Source organism: Catharus ustulatus, chromosome 4 (assembly GCF_009819885.2).
Source record: "Catharus ustulatus isolate bCatUst1 chromosome 4, bCatUst1.pri.v2, whole genome shotgun sequence".
Taxonomy (NCBI): Eukaryota; Metazoa; Chordata; class Aves; order Passeriformes; family Turdidae; genus Catharus; species Catharus ustulatus.
Genome location: NC_046224.1, coordinates 51,646,555 through 51,667,049, shown reverse-complemented (window position 1 = coordinate 51,667,049; position 20,495 = coordinate 51,646,555). Strand labels below are relative to the sequence as shown.

Here is a 20,495-nt window from a genome sequence, read left to right as displayed (position 1 = left end):
GCATCATGAACAGTCAGTAGTGTGCTGTAAACAAAGACATTTGTAGATGATTGCAGTGCCTGAATTCTTACAGCATATGCCATTGTATGAGAACTGAGACCCGGGTTGTTCTGGGAAAGGAAGGGGCCTTTAGTATAGCAGATACAATTTATTTTTTTAGTTACACTATTTCTTGTGATATTTTTAAGGTGTTGTCTGCTTAGATACTTTATAAGGACTTTGTGCTACAGTTCTGGAACTTTCCTTTTGATGAGTTAGAGCACAGTGATTAAATGGGTGCAAGTACATAGAGCATAATTCTCCTGAGACTTTGTACCTGACTTAGGGGAAGGAGAAAAGTCAGTCTGTGAAGCTACAAAAGTTTAATAACAGTTATTAGCAGGTGGCTTCTATTACCTATTGTTGGAAGACTGTGTTAAAATACACTGTTTTCAGTTTTGTTATTTCGGTCATTGTTATTTTGTCTGATGAGGAAGCTCTAGGAATGGGAGAAGTGAATGTTGTGGCTTTGTTTTTCTTCAAAAATGGAAAAGCAGCTGGTCAGAGGTACTCACATCCTTTTTAAAAATGTGTTAAGGTTCCTCACAAGACAGTTCAGATAGTGAGGATGTGTAAGGAGGGCAGCACAAGCTGACATCTTCTCATTGTGTTTCAGTTCCTGGTCTCCAGTATGGTACAAAATCAAGATGTGGTGTTTGTGAATAAGAGTAATTTTGGGAAAGCTGGGGTCGTCTTTTCTGACTCTGTGGATTCTTTCTTTGCTGCTGTGTGTAACAGAAGATATGACATGGGTAACTTACTGGTTGGAGGGATGGAAGGACTTTTTATTAACTCTTGCAATTACAAATACTAGCAAATAGCAATCTTTTTGTGCTTCAGCAAAAAAAGAGTACTTGGCACAATACATAATGTTCATAGTGTGTGTGTGTATTTTGTGGCACTGACTACAGTGTTAAGGTATGATGACATTGCCACTGATATGGAGAATGTGGCAGGATTAAGTTCTTTGTATGGAGAAGCAGTGTATCTGGTTTATGTGTGTCCTCTCGGTTGAAGAAACCACAATACAGTTTGCATAGCTTTCTTGAAGTCAAAGGCAGACACTGACAGTGTAACCATCTCTGAGGTCTTCACTCTGTACCCTAAGTGGAAAGAATAAGGAACTGCAAGAGTTTACCATCAGGGCATGTAAGTGCTACCTGAGTTTGGCTGGAGAAAAAAAAATTAAGAAATATGAACCATTGCATTAATGAAAGGATGCAGACTGCTTGGACATGCTGCTTTTCAAATTGCTTTAAGCTTTTTCAGAGGAATCATCCAGAGATGCTTTATTTTCATTTTTAAAAAAAATTTCCTCTAATAGAAATCAGAATGATGAATTTACATCTAATACTTTTTACAAGATGGCTCAAGGATTAGTATCCTACTGTGGGGAAAGGATTAATATCCCACTCTGCCTTCCCTACTCATTTCAGTAGAGCTCACTGGTGGCAATCATCTCACTTCTCTTTAGACTTGTGTAACACTTACATTTGCATCTAAACTACTTGTCCAGGCTCACTTAAGCCAGAGTAACAGGCACTTCTCAACCTCTGTAAACAAATTGTGCTCTAAGAGCCTTGTTTCTTTTGGGAGTTAGAGGACGGAGGTACAAGTCATCCTTCAAGGGAAGTGTTGACAGAGCAGATGTCTAAAGTAGAACAGGGGACTCATGTCCTCATTCTGTCCACCAGCATGTATAGTTGCTGCAGTTTTATCCCTCCCATATAGGCAGACAGTACCTATAGTTAGGATGAGGACCTTAAAGCTTTTGCAGATTTGGCCCTTGCGTGACAAAAGTTCTTAACATTTTACTGAGAAGAGCAAGCCAGCTACAACTTCTTCCTTTTTCAGATTGAAAAAGGTGGGTAAGTAAAGGGTAAGTGCTGTACGCATCAGATTCTAGACCGGGTATGTATTGGTTCCAGTATGGAGACAGAAGGTTGTACATCAGGTGTCTGCAGATATTCTAAAAAGAGTGTGCTAAACTGAGTCTGTGCTTTCATGCCTTGTCAGAAAGTGAGCATTTTTATAAGCAGCTAAACTAATTCAGTTTGGACACCCAGAAACATTGCAGCACAGAGGAGATGAGAAGCCAGCTGGAGGAGAGGCATCCCTTTGTATTTACTGGAACAGAGGGGAACAGGGAACAGTACCTTCTGTGGTACTCTAGCAGTTTGGACTATCTAACTCCCTAGGCAGTGACCCTGATTTGATGGTATTCACTGTTAACTTTCTACTTGAGTAGCTCTTCGTCTGTGTTCTTTTGGGTTTGTTTTTTATTTTTGTTTTGTTTTCTTAGTCAAAGTAAAAAGAAAGAAGAGACAGTGAGGGGCAGCTATGGGGATAAGTGTGTTTGATAAGTTGCCTGCAAAATGGCTTACCCTGTTTGGAAACCACAGCACATCACCTCCCATATGGTGCTCTGCTGAGGGTGTAGACAGCTTTGCATTTTTAGAGTAAGGCAAAAGATTGTCAAATTATTTAAGGTGAGAAGAGAGGGATTTTGTCCTTGTCTCTTTTCTTGTTCCCAGGATCTGTCCCTTACGTAAATAAGATACTAAGTTTAGCTGCATCATGCTTTTGTGTGTAGGCTGTTTCCCCCAGGACAGTTCCCTAGAATTAACCAAATGGCATCCAAGGCTGTATAAATACTAGAAGAATGCTTTGACTGAAGTGTCTCTGGGAGGATATCAGAGGTATTGGTTGACAATATTTTTTTTAATTTCCAGTGGAAGTTGCACTGGCATAAAATTTGTTTTGTGGATCCCTTAGCCAGGTGGCAAGCAAGGCCTGCAATTGTAATCTGATAACAATAGTTGAGATAAAAATGTGTATGCTGAATGAAAGGAATTGTAGAAGATGTGGAAGAGACACAGATTGGAGACAGGCAAAAGCTAGAAGCATCTGAAATAGTAGGTGCAAAGAGTAAATGGAGGAATTGGAGTCAACTGTTTCACTTAAAGAGTAACTAGCATATGGAACAAGTTACCTGAGAAGGACATTGACATAAAGAGTAGAAATAAATTCCAGACAAAACTCTGGAGAAAGTTGAAACATATGGGAAAAAAAGCCAACCCTAACAGGAAAGTGTGGTGGAGATCAAACAAGCAGGCAGACGTGTTGGGCTGGAGGTAGGTCTTTGTCCAGATCATAAAATTCCTTTGTCTGGTACACTGATGGGAAATCACTGTTCGGGCCCTAGAGAATATTTTTCTTGCACAGTAGCATTGTAGTTAAATGGAGTAGCAAAACTTCAGTTCATACTCTGGGTTTTTGAAGGCATCTTCCTTTCCTTAGAGTCTGTGCGTGACTCAAACAGTAAAAGCATTCTCACACAGAAACCTGTTGAGGTGCACTATTGCCCGTCTCTGATTCAGACAGGGGTGTCCTTCCTGCTCCTCAGTGCTTACATCATTGCCATTAACAAAACTTTTATGCTTCCTTATGTCAGGAAATATCTAGTACTGAATTCATGTTTGCAATTATCCTCTGTGTATTTAGCCTAGAAAAGGCATGGTTCAAGAATGGATTATGTCGAAACTGTTCAGAATTTCCTTTAATCTTAATTGAGGTCATTTGCCTTCAGATGAAAATGCCACTGACTTAATAGCACAGGAAAAAATATTTAAGTGAAGATTTACTGTCATAGCTAATGAGAAAATTTTATGCTGCTGTCTTTCAAAAGATATTTAATTTTCAGGATGTGGAAAAGCTTTAATATTTCAGAGAAACTGTGGGAAATTATATTTTTGGTTTTGTTTTTTTCTTCTGGTATCGAGACTCCAAATGAATTATTTGACAGTTATTTGGAAGTTCTGAATAGTGAACAAAAGCACACAAAAAAGGGAATTAGAGTATGTAGGAACAAATCAGCAATGATATTGCAATGAATGTGATGTATCTTTACGCCAGGTCGGCTGGTGACTTACAGCAAAAATAATGCTGAAAGGAAATGTGTTTCCAATTATGTATTTTTTAAACTTTGAATATTGACATAAAGAAAATCTATTAGCGTTTTGATGACCTTGTTTTAGAAAAACAACTACCTTTACCCCACCAAACCCCACCTTTAGCCTCAAAACCAGCCTGAGTTGTTTGAAACTGAGGGAAGAAAACTTGGATAATGTTGGATCCTTCCTCTTTAGCTATGATTTTTGTACTGGCATGATTTATTTCACACAAGCTCTTGAGCTTCTCAGGTAAAATAATGAATCAGCGAACAGTCCACATCAATTATGATCTATCTAGTGCTATCTAGTTCCTTCCTATCTATGCTAGTGCTAATACTTTGCTGAATACTTGAGCAAAACTTTAGGTCTTCAGGAAAGATCCCCAAATCCTAAAGGATGCATTCATGTAAATGAAATCATAATTGGAGGAGGATTTCCGGTGTGCTGGCAAGAAGGGATTGACAATAATTATTAAATGAGTATAGGAGTTGTAAAGGATCCTACAGCTCACGTTTATCAGTTCCTTTTTTGTTTTTTTTTTTTCGCTGAGCTATGTTGTTTTCTAGTGAGACAGTCTTTATTTTTCTTACAGGAAATACTGTCTGATTCATAAAACTAGACCATTTTCTTATAGCATGTGAATGTGGAAGAATGTGCAGCCTTTTATCCTGCAAGACTGTGAAAGTGTGTTAATGGAAAAAATCTTTTGTGAGACTGTTAATTAAAGCAAAAGTTTTTAAAGCTGCCTTTTTTTTCCCCCCTAGACTGTTTACACCATGGCTCAGTTTCCTTTCCCACAACTGGCAGAATTAAGGGAGAAATACACATACAATATTACTCCTTTCCCTGCAGCAGTAAAATCAACTTCATTTTCAGGGTAAGTTGGAAATGCACTGCCTATGGTGTATAGAGTTATTGTTTACCCTCTGCAGATGGTGAAAAGGCTGGTGGATCCTCCCTTGTATACTTCTAAAAAAGATAAAAATGCTTGGTAATGTTCACATTTAAGGATGTATCTTCCTTACTTCTCTTATGTTCTCTTTTGACAGAAGGTTAGGCAGAACTAGAGACAGTGATGAAGAGAACGACTTAGATGATGAAGACTCAATTGCTAATGCGATTGGTTGTCTTGGACCATTAAGTGGGTTTTTGGCACCAGAGCTCCAAAAATACCAAAAACAGATAAAAGGTAAAAGGGACTTTTTAAATTTTGGAAAATACAGTTAAATCTATATGACTTGGCAGAAGTTATCTGCAGCTCTGTTTGCGAAAGCTGCAATAGAAGATGTGTTTTCTATGTACACAGAGGTTACAGCAGGTACCGAATGACTTGCTCTGTGCTCCATGAAGGTGTCATCAAAGCCAGGTTGGAAGGCTGTAGGGTGTACAGTAAATGATGGTGTGAGTTAAGGATTTGGCTACAGTAATGGTTAACAAAACAACCCCATAGTGGTGCCCACACACAAAAAATATAAGCATATGTGAAAAAAACTCCACCCTAAATCCATGCATATTTCTGAGACAGCTGTTAGGTAGTCAGCATTTCCTGAAGGGTGTACCTTTATTAAATGATCTTGGTGTTTATTAGCATGGCTAATACTGGAACCTATCAGCAGTGAGGGAATTCTGCAGGTTTTCACTGCCCTTTTGGCCAAACCTTCAGACTGTTGTATGTTTTGGATATATTCACATTTTTTTAAAACAATGGTATGGTTTAGGGTATTCTGAAAAAATGTCACTATTTTTCAAAGCCTTCTGCACTGAAATAAAATTTCTTGACAGAATTGTATGAACACCACTGCAAATTCTCTATAAGCAGTACAAAATGCTGATCCATACAAGAAAAGCAAAGAACATTTGTTAACTTGCAGCAGCCTTTATGAAATGGTACTGGATTAACAGTGATTTCACAGTATCTTGGGAGAGGCCATTTTTATTTATCCCCGATTCACCACCGCCCTACCCTCAAAATAACCCCGGGCTGATGTAACAGTCGCTGTTCACGCTTCATCATTTTTGTGTCTTGATTTTGCTGAGACCTGTAACCTGCAATTTTCCTCTCGATTGCTGGTGTTTTGTTTTTCCCTTCCTGAGGGACACTCTACCTGCTGCTTCAAACTAGCACTTAGTCAGAACATCAAAATGCTGTTGCAAACTAAGCCAAAGACAAATAAACATTCCTTGAAAAAGAATTACCCCCCTGACCCTGGAGTGCCAGGTTGGTGCACCAGAGACAGCTGTGAAAATAAATTGCCGTGCTGCTGTTGTTCTGCAGCTGTTGATCAGAGACACTCTCAAGTTGTCTGATCCTCAGCTGCTCTGTGCCTGTCCCTTTTGTTGCTACTAGCAGCTTTCTCCCTGTGGTGTTCTGTTGATGCTTCTTGCTGGAAGCACTAGATTGGTTGTTTAGTCTCACGCCTGCTTGACTGTAATGTATTTTATAACTTGCATTGGCCTGCACAACAACCAAGTATCTTTAATAATCTATTATTGAATTTCTTCAGTGGTGGCTTGATGTACTTTTTGTATCTTTGAAGAACTGTGCTTATAACTGCACTACCATGTTAATTGACTTTTGTACTCTTTAACCTCCCATCAAACTCTTGCTATTCTTAAGCAGTAGTGCTATTTATAATGCTTCTTATTGTAAATAGCACAGCTTAGTTAAATATACATATTATAATAAATTTTAAATTAAAGACTACAGTTAAATAAGAGGGTAGGAATCAGACACAGACTTCCCTTGGAAATAATCTACAGAAGTACAGATACGTTTCTTGAGTATGCCAGTTTACTCCTCGCCTCTACTTTATTCTCTTCTACAGATCAGAATGAAGAGCAAAGTCTTGGTTCCAGTAACATTGCAGAATTAAGTCCAGGAGCAATAGACTCTTGCAGAAGTGACTATCACACTGCTTTTAACAGCATGATGATGGAACGTATGACCACTGATATTAATGCACTGAAAAAGCAATATTCCAGGATAAAGAAGAAGCAGCAACAGCAGGTTCACCATGTGTATATCAGAGCAGGTAACACATCAAACATGCTTCACTTCCTGATTTGTTACAAACTAACTTTGTCAGGCAAATGGCATTCTTTTACATTTAACCAAATAGACAAAATAAGAAAGACTGATGGAATATATAATATTAGTAGTAAAGTGGGTACCACTTCATGGACACAGAAAACAAGAAAGTGATATTTTTTCTTCTTTTGTCAGGATCTGAAGATGATGACCCTGGGGTTTTCTTAGGTCCCAGGGACCAACTAAATAATGGTATTTAAAAGTGGCTTTGCTATCTGGGTGCATTCTGTTGATCTCTCTGATTAAAAACGTAGTGTTTGGCATTCTTGGAATTGACATATTGATGCATTGGAAAAAGTGAGTGCAGAGATGAGGATGCATCAGGTCATGTGGCAGGTAGATTCCTGCTGGTCTGTATTATCCAAACTCCTCTGAATTCATCTGGGCATGGCAAATTATGCAACTGAAGGAACTGGCTTAGATATACCATTGTGGCTGCAGTTTCCCTAGCCATAATGATACTGTTGTGAGGACTGAGCTGGACATCAGTCCCTTATTTAACAACCCAAGTTATGGAGTCTGTCTCCCTAACTGTCAGACTCAGCTGTGCTGGGGTTGCCATGAAATACACAGCTGAAGGTTTTACAGGGTGTACAAGCTGAGCACAGCCCACCCCACTCATTCCTTCCTGCTTAGGTGTCATTTAAGTTCACCATTGAGCCATGCAAATGGGTCACTGCGGAGAATTTTTGTTTCTCTTCTAGATTTTCTACACCTGGAGCAGGAGCATTGGAATACATGGAGCTGCAATTTTTTTATTTACCTGATTTAGAAGGATTAAAAAAAAAGTATTAGTGAAGTGTTTGTTTTGAACAAGGGCTGTAGCCAGCAGAAACAGTGTGAACAGTAAAATGATGATTTCCAAAGATGCCAACCGCTACCTTCCAAACACAAATCTTTCTAATCTCATTAATCATGATACAGAGCTGGGTTTGTCACTTAATCAAACTATGATCTAATCACTAATTCTGAGCCTACTCCTCTGGCTTAATAAGATGTGGTTTTATGCATTTAAGTACTTTAATTAGTTTTCCATTTTCCAGTCATGCAAGCCTCATGGAGAGGCTTATGTGACTGACCTCATATGGAGACTCAATTGCAATTCAAAAAATTAAGAAGCTGTTTTTTAAAATTATTTGTTTTCATGGGGTTCCTGGCTCAGGACTCATCCATAGATGCAAAGCAGTGAGGGAGGGCAGAAAATCCTTGTATAGAAGGTCCTGCTTTGTGTTCGACTCTAAGACATAAGTGAAATTCAGTGATGATTTTTAAGTTTGGGTTGGTTTTTTAAAATACATTCTGCCCTACAAACCTCTGCCATACATCTAGAAAGGTATCAAATTTGGTGGTAGATCCTTAGAACATTAATTTTTTTTTTTGTTCTTTAACAATACTGTGTTTCTTTTAAATGCTTTCTTTCAGACAAGGGGCCAGTCACCAACCTCCTCCCTTCTCAGGTAAACCATTCCCCAGTGATAAACCACCTCCTTTTAGGAAAGAAGATGAAATTGAATAACAAGTCTCTCAAAAATGCTGTTATTCACATCCCAAGCCATGCTACGGGGAGGATGTCTCCTGTTCCCCAAGAAGATCTTAAAACAAAACTGAACTCTCCGTGGCGCACTCATATCCGAGTTCATCGGAAGAACATTGCTAGGGCCAAAGGCCAGCTGGGCTATGGGGATACCATAGGACTGATAGATGAGCAGAGTGAGAGCTGTAAAACAAATAGTCCTGGTGCAAAGGAGGAGACTTCCAAACATTCTGACTTTGGAGAAAGAGAAGAAGGTGGTTTGGATGACAGGACTACTCGGAAAGCTGACCAGCAGACGTCTGAACCAGACTCTACGGACAGCGGTACAAATGTGTCCATGGTTCAGCTAAAACTGGAAGCACTGGAACTCACCTCAGATACCCAAACTGATGTGGAGCCAACATCCCATCAGCCCAGCCAGCTACGTGTATCAGAGTCTTCCACTTCATCCAGAGACAGTGGAAACCTGGCTAAATCGCCCCAGCCTGGGAACCCAAAGCAACAAGTCTTCAATCCTTTTCCCAGTGTCAAGCCTCTTCGAAAGTCAGCTACAGCAAGGAATTTAGGGCTATACGGCCCCACTGAAAGAACACCAACTGTGCACTTCCCACAAATGAGCAAAAGTTTCAATAGATCTGCCAGTGGCAACAGTGGGACCAGGAAACGATGATGTGCTACCCAATACTTACTATTTCTGACAGCAACTACAGAATTTATATTGCCTTTTTTTTTAATGTGTGCATGTGTATGTGTGTCCCAGAGCATTTTAATTAGCAATTATGTAACAGGGACAAAAGTGGTTACCAGATATATTAATGTGTCTTTGAAAATTGTACTTCCGTGTTATGGGATAGATTAGGGAAGATGCACTCTGGCACCCTATTGTGAATTCTGATGGTTCTGTGTAAAATAAACATTAATTTGGAATGTGAAGCATACTGTTTCTTAAAGTCTAACTCAGACATTGAATCACCAGCTGCCTTTAACCCCTCAGCCCCCCGTGGCTGCCTCCTGTCTTTCTGAGCTTGAAGGACAAATTGTCCAGTGCAGCAGACAGGTGTAACAGTTTTTGTGACTGTTAAGCAGTTTTCCCATCTGACCTCATCATCATACTCTGGGAGTAGCTGGACAAGCCACGACTAACAGAAGCACAAGCAGCCCTAGCAATCAAAAGCATCACTTTGTGACATCTGGCTTCAGATATTCTTGAGCAGCATTTTGTGCTTCTCTTCCCACAGCAATTCTCTGCTGATACTATTTTTAATATAAACCTAAACATTGAGCATGAGAAAAGCAGATAAAAGTCCATCCACAACACAGGTTTGCTCCTTCTCTGTTACATGTGTACATACATACATTTATGTTACTTACTGCTGGAGAGTTGCAGCACTGTAAAATTAGGAATTAGGTACAACTATTTGTGTAGTTGTATGATTATTATTCTGATGCATCTTGGCTTCAATGAATTTAAAGCTATTATCTAGATTAGACTTGTAGTTAAATAATATTTGCCAGCTTAGCAGTAGGTAAAATATATGAATGTTCCAAAGTAGTTTAGGGGTTTAAATTCTATAAATAGAATGATTAGATACTTAGAGTGCCACTTCCCATTAAAAGCCAACACATCAGCCACTATATTAGTGGGATGTGCCTTTGGGCTTCCATGTCTTGGTTCATATTTGTTGTGAAAGAAAGTGATAAACTGAGTATTTATTTCTAAATGAAAAAGCAGAGCTGATAAATGTTGTAAGACAAGTATTTATAAATTTATATATATATAACAAAGGCAGACAGAGAAACAGCAGAGATCATTCAGCTTCAGGATTGCAAAATCAAGTACTCAAACTCCAAGAACAACTCAGGTTGCTCTCAAATCGTTGCAGCTCTGCCAAATGCTATGTACTGACTATGATTCACTACCTTGATTCCAAGTTTCCTGCGGCATGAAAGGGCCAATATTTTAAACTGCAGTAATGATGAATCAACACCATTGTATGTAATATCTTACTTGCTTTAAAAATTATTTGTTACATTTTCAAATTAATATAGTCTATTAATGTATTCCATAACCTATAGTACGTGACATCAGTTTTACTGTATGCCATAACTTATAAGCTGTACAATATACTCTGTTCATTGTTGTGGTAACAGTTTTGTTCTGCTGTTGTTTCATATAAGTGTATGCATATAAAATAATATACAAGTATGAACACTATAAAACAGATGTAGATCAGATCTTGCCCCTGCCTTATTTCCAGGCGATAGTAGTATTATCACTAATGATTACTTACAGCACTAAGTAAATTTAAAATAATGTAGAATGTAGTCACTGATTATGGACTGTATGTGAATTGTTTTTGCACTGAATTAGAAGAAATGGACTTCTCAAAAATTTTCCTGTGAATCATCATCCCCAGTTTTTCTTAGCTTCAGTGTATCATGCGGCTGTATGCTGAACCCATACAAATAAAAGGACTCTCAATCTGTGAAACCTGCAAAATTGGTCCAAGTATGTGCATGAATTTTCAACATTTTATGAAGTAAGCGGTGGGAAATCAGTAAATTATGCATGGACATAGGTCTGGGAAAAGAACAACACATTCTAATGATTCAGAGTGAATAATATTTTACAAGTGTGCACTCAGGTCTTGGACTGTTAGGATTGAGGTAGCTGCTCAGTGCATTAATTTGTTTGATGATGCTTGCTGCAGGTAATTTTCTTAAAGTACTACTCGATGAGAAAATAGGATGTCATGGTAGTTACCCCAAAGGTACATTTCTGTACCTCAAAGGACATTCACTCTCTATCTGAAATACTGTTGGAACATACAGCAAAAGCAACTTCATTTCTTTGTACTGAGACAGAACATTAGTATGAGGTCCAGAGAACCAGGTAACTCTGGAGAAGTTTCCCATTATTTTTCCTTAAAGAATCCCTTGAGCAAATGAGGTTTAATGATGAAGCAAGTTGTGTTTGGAAGAGTGGCATTGCAGCACTGAGGTTCTGGGAAGTACAAAGGTGAGAGTCTGATCCGTAAACATTTTGTTTTCCATGTGACCAAATGACGTTTCTGTTTTTTGGGGAAATTCCTTTTTTGGGTTTTTTTGAGAAAGGATTTTAATAGGATCATACTGACTTTTACTTCTGAGCATGTGTTTCACCATCATCAAATGAAAGCTCTCAAAGGACAGGCATATGAATCCATTTTGTGGACAGTTGACAGTTCTGCAAATGGAAACAGGTTCACAGCTATTCAGAGATTATCTGAAATTGTCTATGCTTTGGGGGTAAAAATAGGAGATGGTAGAGATAAGTTTTTCAGAATTGCTGTACGCAGTAGTTGATTTAATCCACAACCACAGCTATAGTGCAAATTAAATTTTATGTATCTCACAAAAATCCTACCTCCATTCAAAACAAGCTAAGTCATTACTGGAAAGACAATAAAACTTTATTTCATGCAAAAGTAAAACACAGCCCTTTTCACTGGTATTTCCAATTCAGGTAAAAGCTCGTTTTCAAAATTCAAGACTTAAAATCAGTATCAAACTTTCACAACACCTATTTTAAACCATGTGAATTCTTTTGTACAGAAATAAGGTGAGTAGTTTCACTGCACTGTAGTTCTCCTTGACCTCCTTTGCAAGGAGTTACCTCGTGCCCATCCATGGGCACTGGTAGCATCTGGCTGAATGGCAGGGAGCCAGTGTCATCTGACACCAGCTCCACTGAAATATGAAGAGAGAGAAAGCTCATCCAGATGCATCTCTATCCTAGTCAAGGATATGTTTTATTTGCTTTTTATTGGAGAAAGATTCATTCAAGGGAGGGGGTTGTTGTAGAGGCCTGCCAGTGATATGAGAGGCAGTCATGCCAGACAAGCGCCCTCAGGCTGTGTGCCATTAGCCAGCAGGGACTGGTGAGGTGGCTGGTTTCTCATGCAGCCAGAATCTGCTCGGACACCTTTGAACACCTCTGTATTAACAGCATCCTTGGGAAGGTGTGCTTCTTTGTCAGAGGGGTGAATCCAGAGCACTCCAGGAAAGTGCACATGTCTTTGCTGCACACCCTTTCCCACTGAAGGGTCCTCAGGGCTTGCAGGGCTGATGGGCTGATACAAGATATTTGACACAGTTTAGGACATGACAGTGGTTTGCAGTGTCCGAGCATGCTCAGGCCCAGCCTCCCCAGCCTGCAGGATGCCATTTCTGCTGTGCTTTGACCTACAAGCAGCACATAGCATTTACTGGCTCACCACAGGTTTAAAAAGAGCCACAAATGATTCCTAGTCTTTTTCTGATAAAACTGTATCAAACCGCACTGGTTTACCACAAACAAGCAGGCAGGTGTTGTAGTGGCACCAAGGGCGATACATGTGGATGGAGAGCTTGGGAGAAGGGGAGAAACAACTCATCCAGGCAAAAGGTACAAGAACTTTTGATGGAAAGCAACCTCCTTGATGCCTCTGTGGCTTTTTATGTGGCTTTGAGATTTTTTTCAGTTGTAAACAACAAATCCATGACGTGCTGATTCCTGCCCATCCTTCCTGTGTTCAATGTGGTCAGGACTTGCCTGATGCCAGCAAGGTCCTGCCATGGTGTTGTCCACCCACTTGGTAGCCCAGTGGTTGCTCCTGCCCTGGCAGGAGCCAGCCCTGACAGGAGGGAGATGCCAGTGGAGAGCCCTCTGATGAGGTTCACCATGGCTTGCTTCACACTGAGCCATCTCAGTGAGCCATTTTTTCTCATGGATATGTATGGTTTTTTGGTCTCACTTGTTGATTTTCTGATGTTTTATATTTGTTGGTGTCATGGGGAAATTTTTTGATCCTTTCCTCATTTTTTGAATACTGCATCAGGAAAAACAGGTGCTTTCTGCATCTCAGGACTCAATAGTTTTGCAACCATTCCTCTCTGGCTTGTGTTTTGCCTTTGTGAACTCCCAACCCATGCTCGTATTCATTGTCTGGGTGTTTGATGAGAGTTTTCAGGAAGATAAGAATAACCATGCTGGTTGGCTTAGCCCAGTGGCTTTTCTCTGACAACCAATGGATGGAAACAGCCAAGAATTGACTCCTGTAGGAGCACAGCACATCCAGAGACAGCCTTCCCTTGGAGCAGTCATCCAATTTTGTCTGGGCTGAGTACATCACACAGAGGTGAGGTGGATGGTCAGCTCATCCACAGTGGTGTGCTGACCTAGGCAGCTGTGTGCACAGCAGGGACCACAAACACATGTTCATAAGCAAAATTTCCTCCTTCACATGAAAAGAATAATAATGATGGAGACATAGCCAAGAATGAAAAGAATAATAAACACCACAAGTGTGAGCCTGAAGCAGAAGCTGCCGTGGTGGTTCCTGCTGGGTGCTGAATTGCCTCTGTGGGCTCCACTTGAGCTTCCAGCCTTATGGTGATTCCTCCCTTCCAGGCTGACTGGCCTCCCCTTGCAGGGGAGATGACAAGGGACTTAGCTGGAGGCATCTCCAAAGGGGCAGAGGGTGGGAATGGACTGGAAAGCCTCAGAGGCCCTCAGAGGGTCCGACACGGCTGAAGACCCCAGATGCAGCACGTCACACAGCCTGTGCAGTGATGAAGAACTCATGGGCTGTAGTTCCCAGCCAGCTTTCAGCCCCTTTTGGGCACAAACAGTGGTGCTGCTCTGTTCCTGCTGCTCACTGTCCATGACAGCCTCACCACCTTGCTTTCCTTTCCTAACAGCTCCAGTGGCTTCTCTAGACGAGACCTGGATACAAACCCAGTGTGAAGAGCAGGTGCCAGTCTGTGCAGACACACCACAAGAACAGTTGTGGAAGGAGGGTGTTCCACCAGCAAGAAGGAAGTAACTTTATTCCTAGGAAAAGTTGGAAAGGTCTCTAGCAACCACCCAGCATAGGCACAGGAGTCCAATGTTAAGACTTTGAGAGGCCAAAGATTTACAGCTCACCAGCAACCAGTCACAGGTGCTCAGGCAGAGGAGAGCTGAGTGGAACCTTACAAGCTACAAAATTCTACATTTTTCTTCTCAAATGTGACTTGTGATTGCAGCTTCTCTTACTCTTCTAATGATATCTCTTAATGAAACTGGGTTTCTTTTTTTACTTTCTTTTTTTTTTTTTAAATAAATGCAGGTCTATTGTTCTATCTGCATCAAAGTACAAGCCTGATCGTCTTCTGCTTGTTCCCACACTACTAGTCACTTACACTGGGCATAAATAGTGCCCTTTTGAACTCCAAATTACTGTGTACGATAATTTTTATACTGTTTCCCCTGCACTAGTAAACTTTTCACCCAGTTGCAACAATACTGTTCAGTGTCTGGCCTCCAGTGCTCTTGGAGAAGAGGCCTTTCTCCAGAAGGAACAAAAGGACTACTGTCTGCTTGGCAGAGGGCCAGGTGACTTGGTGTTGCTGGACACGTTCTCTGTCCCCAGTAGCCAGCGCTGAGTCACTGATTTCCGTCCAGACTGCAAAGTGTTTGTTCCACAAAGTGCTTGTCGCTGAAGAGATGCTTCTGCCACAGTGTGACCAGCAAGTTGTGCCCCATTGCTGCTGAACCTCCCGTCTGCTGGGACAGAGTAGGGGAGGATCTCGCTATTGCGGTCGGCAAAACACGGTGGCATCTTCTGTAAAAGCGCTACAGTGTCTGGCCACAGAGATGCCATGCTGCTGCCAGAGGTCAGACCGGGCTTGCAGCCGCCACCAGCAGCAGGTCAGTGGTGTGTGCCCTGGCTCAGTGTGCACCGTGCTTTTCTGAGCTCGTATCCACTCGAGGCGCTCCTCTAGGTATGGTCACTAGATGCCGCTGGTGCTCCACGCAAACACAACCGCTGCAATTCCCGCGGAAGGAAATACAGCCACAGCTTACTCGGTGTTTCCAATTTCTATTCGTTTTCGATCAGATGCGAAGCAGTTTCCAGTCTGTTCACCTTTGATTTCACATTGCAACCTCTCTGCTCTATTTAGCTCCTCCTAGTAAGTTTGCTAACCTTGCACAGTGATCCCAAAGCACAGAGACATCCTGATGGTGTCTTTGGAAACAGTGCCCATAGTGCTCTCAAATGCTCTGAAGGCTCTTTCTGAGTCAGAGGTATAATACATTTTCTCTTCGGTGAATGAGCCATCAAACTCATTCCAGAATTCCAGTTGCAGGCAGATGAAGGAAGCTTGCTGGATTCACTGAATGCCTTGTTGAAACTTGTTTTATGAGTGCACCAGCAATGACAGCCAGTTCCTGCCAGTCACAAATCAGCTGAGGTATTTCATCATAAATACTGGAAATGAGCTGTTCTAAAGGCTGAAAGAAAAATCCCCACCTTTTGCCAAACTTTGGTAAAAAATAACCCAAACAAAATACAGCTGACCTAATAAACTCTTCTCAGATACTTACCAGCTTGCTGCCCTGCCCTGGAAAGCTTACTGCTCAACCCATGAATGTTTTCTACTTCCAGACCTTGAAAAAACACCACCTTTAGGTCTCCAGATGTGGATCTTGTGCCTTGAAGAATTGTTTGCTTTTGCTAAATACTGGAATTTGAAGTTCACATGCCAGTCATCAGCAATCAGCTCTGACTCCAAGTGGATTAGCCTGGACAGGGCCCTAAGCAATCAGGTCTATTTGAAGCTGCTCATTGCAGGGGGTTGGTCTATTTTGGCCTTTAAAAACCCCTCCCAAAGCACAATGTGATTACATGGTGGCTTCTCAGGTACATACATGATCTAGACACAATCACTGTCAGCGTCCCAGCAAAGTGAGATGAGCCTGAGATTTGCAATTAAATTTTTCAGCAGCTTGCTCTGCAAATTTATGTGACCAGACACATGCAGCAGCACACAGGCTTGACACAGCCGCACTGAACGTGCACCAGACAGTTTACTGCCAGGAAAAAGCACCAGCTGAATGCAGGTCACTTGAAAAACAAGCATCCTATATCCATTTAAGGACTTAGGCTCTTAAAGCAGGACCAAGATGTTATTAAGATGCTTAAAAAGAAACACAGCCCTTGCCTAGCTACTGCGCAGCAACAGTGGCCTTTGGTGCTCTGTAAAATTTCTGTTTGGCTTCAGCACTGCCAGAGCACCTAGAATTCTGCCTTTGCTTGTGTCACCTCTGCGTGCCTTGGCTAATTCACATCAGAGCAATCCAATGAGGCTGAAAATGGGCTTTGATTAACTCTGAGATTGGTTTGGTACATCTAGAGCTCCTCCGTGCCTTTTGATAATAAAATTCAGCACAGAGCAGATCTTGAGGTGTCTGGGCAGAGCCAGAAACAGACTGATTTGGGGCATTAAATCAGGATGTGCCTAAAGAGACTGTGATCATTTCTAGATCAGAACAAGTGTGATTAGTTCAGCAACGTCAGGAGAAGTTCAGTAATTAGTTGCTTTTAATCTCCGTTTCAAGATGTACTTCAGAAAAAGATATTGCTTTTATCTCAGAGTTTGTTTTTCTCTTGTACAACCAGTGATGTCCATGACCAGAATCCTTGAGCCTAGACAGTTCCTACCAGTGGTTCCCCTCCTGATGAACAAGTGTCTTTAGTGTTGAGTATACCCTGTTTAGAGTACATGGGGACATGTACTATTGAGGTGGCAACACCACACATGCAAAGTTGAGTTCCAGATGCAAGAATGTGGCTCTGTGCCATCTACACAGGATGGATGGGTTTAATCCTGTGGGCTGTGGCTTGACAAGGGTGAAAGGGGAGGAAGGCATTGACCTTTCTAAAGTTGCAGACAAGAGCGTTGTTTAAAAAATAGCTGTAGATGGGTCTGTGCATTCACTGGAAAGGTTTCAAATCATCAAGTGTATAAAAGCTCTGTCTTAGAGTTCTGACCTCTCATATGGATGAGGGAGACCTGGACCCCACCACCTGTGTGTGGTTAGATTTTTCATTATACAGCAATTATGTGAAAAGAGGATTGAGCCCTGTGCAGGGAATTGTCTCAACCTGAGACTCGTTTCTTTACATTAATGAAAAAAGTATGAAAAATACCAGTTACATGCAAGGATGGTACTTACTGGAGTTCAGGATCAGGAAAAAGTGAGCTGGAAGCCCCCTCACTGTAATGAAGCTGCAGCTGCACAGTTCATGCAGGCAGGTGATTGTTTTAACCATGTTCATCTGCCAGCAGGGTACCCTGCAGTGCCACTGGTGCTGATACTGACCATGGGTCCCAGAAGTTGTTGCTGGTCTCCAGGAAAGGACTTATGTCATAAACAAATGTTCTGGGTTTGGCCTGTGCCTTCCTGCAGTGTCTCCATGGCACAGGTTCTTCCACCACTGTCAAAGTGTCAGACTGAAGAATTTCTCTCCCTTCCCTCTTTCCTTCCCTCATGTCTGCCTGCCTGCCTCATCTGGTCTCCCTTCCTGCATGCCTTTTTCCATCCCTGAAAAGATCAAAAGCGTTTTCTAGAACTGATTTTTAAAAAGGCAGAAAAAACCACAATGGGACCTGACATGAATGTAATATTTCACTTATCTAGCTATCAATTTCACGTTTATTTCTTCTTACACAAGACCTGTGATGTGTCTCTAGACATCCAGGAGAAAAGAACTGAATGGTTTATCTCTGTTTCAGGACACTGCAAGGACCTAAGTCGATCTGGTGATCAACAAGGTCATTTTTGACACGTACACTCCTATTATGAACCAGCCACAAGGTTTTTTTCCTTCATGTCTACTTTTCTCCTCATGAAACTTTGTAGGGTGGGGTTTTTCTTTGGTTGTTGTTGTGGGTTTTGGTTTTTTGTTTGGTTTGGTTTGGTTTGTTTATTTTTCTTTCCTCTGTGTTACAAGCCCTGGCCTTCAGATATCAACACTGGAGTTTTTCTCTGTTGGTGGAAATTTCTTGGAACCTTAACTGCCAAACATCAGACTATATCAACAAAAACACCCCAAACCAGAAGAGGACATTCCAAACTCCAAACCAGAAGAGGACATTGTTTCTAGTTCTCTTAGGTTTGAGAACGTTTTTGCTGAAGGTTTGTACATAAGAAGCAAAGAAGTGCTCCCAAAGCTGTTTTATCTTTTCTTGATTCTGGGTGATTTTGGAGGTGTAATGTGGGATTCCTTAGCATTCTGACATAAAAATTGTTGCTGTCTTTCAAAATTGAGGAAGTAGTTGTTATTCAGGTTGACAGCAGTAAATAAATGACTTGCCTCTTCAAGGTAATCATTCTCAGAGTAAAAGGTGAATGAGAAACAGCAGAAGCTTGAAGGAAAGTGAGAGCAATGTTCCATCCTGAAGAGGATTGGGGTGGGCATGGCTTTTCTCTGCCCTTCCTTGCTGGTACAGTGGCCTGTGCTCTGGTTTCCTTGCTTAGAAAACAGCTAAAGTATGTATCTGAGACTATATTTTGGCCTTGCTGGAATTGCTACCATAAAATACAAATCTTATGAGGAAATTACTACACAGCTGACAGTGCTACAGAACTATCTGCAGGTTAAAATTTCTCACTGTCTGCTTATTCTCACTTCTGCTCAGAGAAGACAGAAGCACTGGGAATTAGCTGCAGTAAAACTGACTTGGATGGTGAGTGAAATGCAGTTATTTTTCTCTCAGAGGGTGTTACACTCTGAGGTTCTCTTGGACAGTATGGAAAGCTTTGATGAAGGTTCTTTGATGATGAAAAAAGCCATGAGATACGTGTAGAAAACAAAATAGAACTTCTTGTTTTATCTTCTCCTTTTCTCGCACAATGGACTGACTTACTGGAAAAAGAATTGATAAGTTGCATCTTGATTATTCACCAGCTTTTGAACTCTACCCAAACAGAGAATAAGTCCTGCTTGCTTTTCTGTCAGGCAGAACGTGCCCACATGATTTTCAAGCTCTGCCATTCACATATGCAGATGGTTACAGATGAAGTGTACTTTTCATGATGTTTTGCTCACTACTCCCATGCAGAGAAGGGATGGGGTGGAGAATGCCTCATGTGCACTAACCCTGCAGTTATTGCTCTCAGGATTAGTGTTGTAATATAACTCTGTTGTCTGGGTGGTATTGCCAGGCTCTCTTTTTGGCTCTTTTAATAGTTTGTAATGTTGCTGTGCTGCAGATTTTTAGTTTGCTTGCACCATGGGACCTTGCTTGAAGTTAAAGCAGCTCAGGATGGCAGCAGGGTGTCAGCTTAGGAGCTTAGTTGCCTTCAAGTGGGGTCTCAGCTGAGCAAGCATGGACTCCATCCTCCCTTAGTGTTTGCAAGGTCCTTGGGCCCATTGAGAGAAGTGGAGATATGTCAGTAATCCTCCCTGGGCATAGTGTCCCTCTAAAGCCAGCTGAGTTTCCAGCCTCAGCTGCTGCTTCTGTGCAACTCTTCACCTCCATCAGTTGGTCTGTGGGATGCTTCCATCTACACTGCTGCTGTTTTCTTTGGAGGAAATGGGGAGCTGCTCTTGAGGCTGGCAGTGCTGCCCTTGCAGGCAAGCACCTAATTTCCCTGCATTTTCTGTATATTTTCACGAGTGAGTACAGTTTTAAGGCTCAACTACAGGAAATCTGCCTCCCTGGCTTTAGCCTCACAACATCCTGCAGTGGTTTAGACCCATCCCTAGACAGCACAGCAGTGGCTGCAGGAGTCTGGACGGGACTACAGGGAAAGCAAGAGGTTTTGTGGGGAAGGAGCATCCCACTGGCATTTGTCCAACCAGGAACTGCCACCATCACTAACAAAGCCTGTGGAGAGTGGGTGTCCCAAACCAGCCCCCAGCCCCTGTGGCAGCCACCCTGGGGCCACTCTGATTTACCACATCAGGTTTTGTCTGAGACCAGAGTGCCGAACAGCAGAAAGTCTAGACAAAGTTGGTCTATGGTTTGCTGTTGTTCAGAGCTAAATGGAAAGCCAGAACCAAGCTGATGAGCAAAATCCCTTCATCTG

At 41.5% G+C, this 20,495-nt stretch overlaps 1 protein-coding gene across 4 annotated transcripts in view; it reads left to right on the top strand.

The window, feature by feature from the left end:
* The window catches only part of TBC1D30 (TBC1 domain family member 30), a 52,176-nt gene extending 41,062 nt beyond the window's left edge, over window positions 1–11,114 (top strand). For 2 of the 4 annotated variants that reach the window (XM_033058004.1, XM_033058006.2), the window contains 5 exons: window positions 4,757–4,869; window positions 5,042–5,181; window positions 6,818–7,024; window positions 7,216–7,272; window positions 8,503–11,114. In XM_033058004.1, the coding sequence (XP_032913895.1) occupies window positions 4,757–4,869; window positions 5,042–5,181; window positions 6,818–7,024; window positions 7,216–7,272; window positions 8,503–9,284 (1,299 nt within the window). In that variant the 3' untranslated portion in view covers window positions 9,285–11,114. The remainder of the gene's footprint in view (window positions 1–4,756; window positions 4,870–5,041; window positions 5,182–6,817; window positions 7,025–7,215; window positions 7,273–8,502) is intronic. The other 2 variants (XM_033058005.1, XM_033058007.2) reach the window with 1 other exon arrangement.
* The last annotated feature ends 9,381 nt before the right edge of the window (window positions 11,115–20,495 follow it).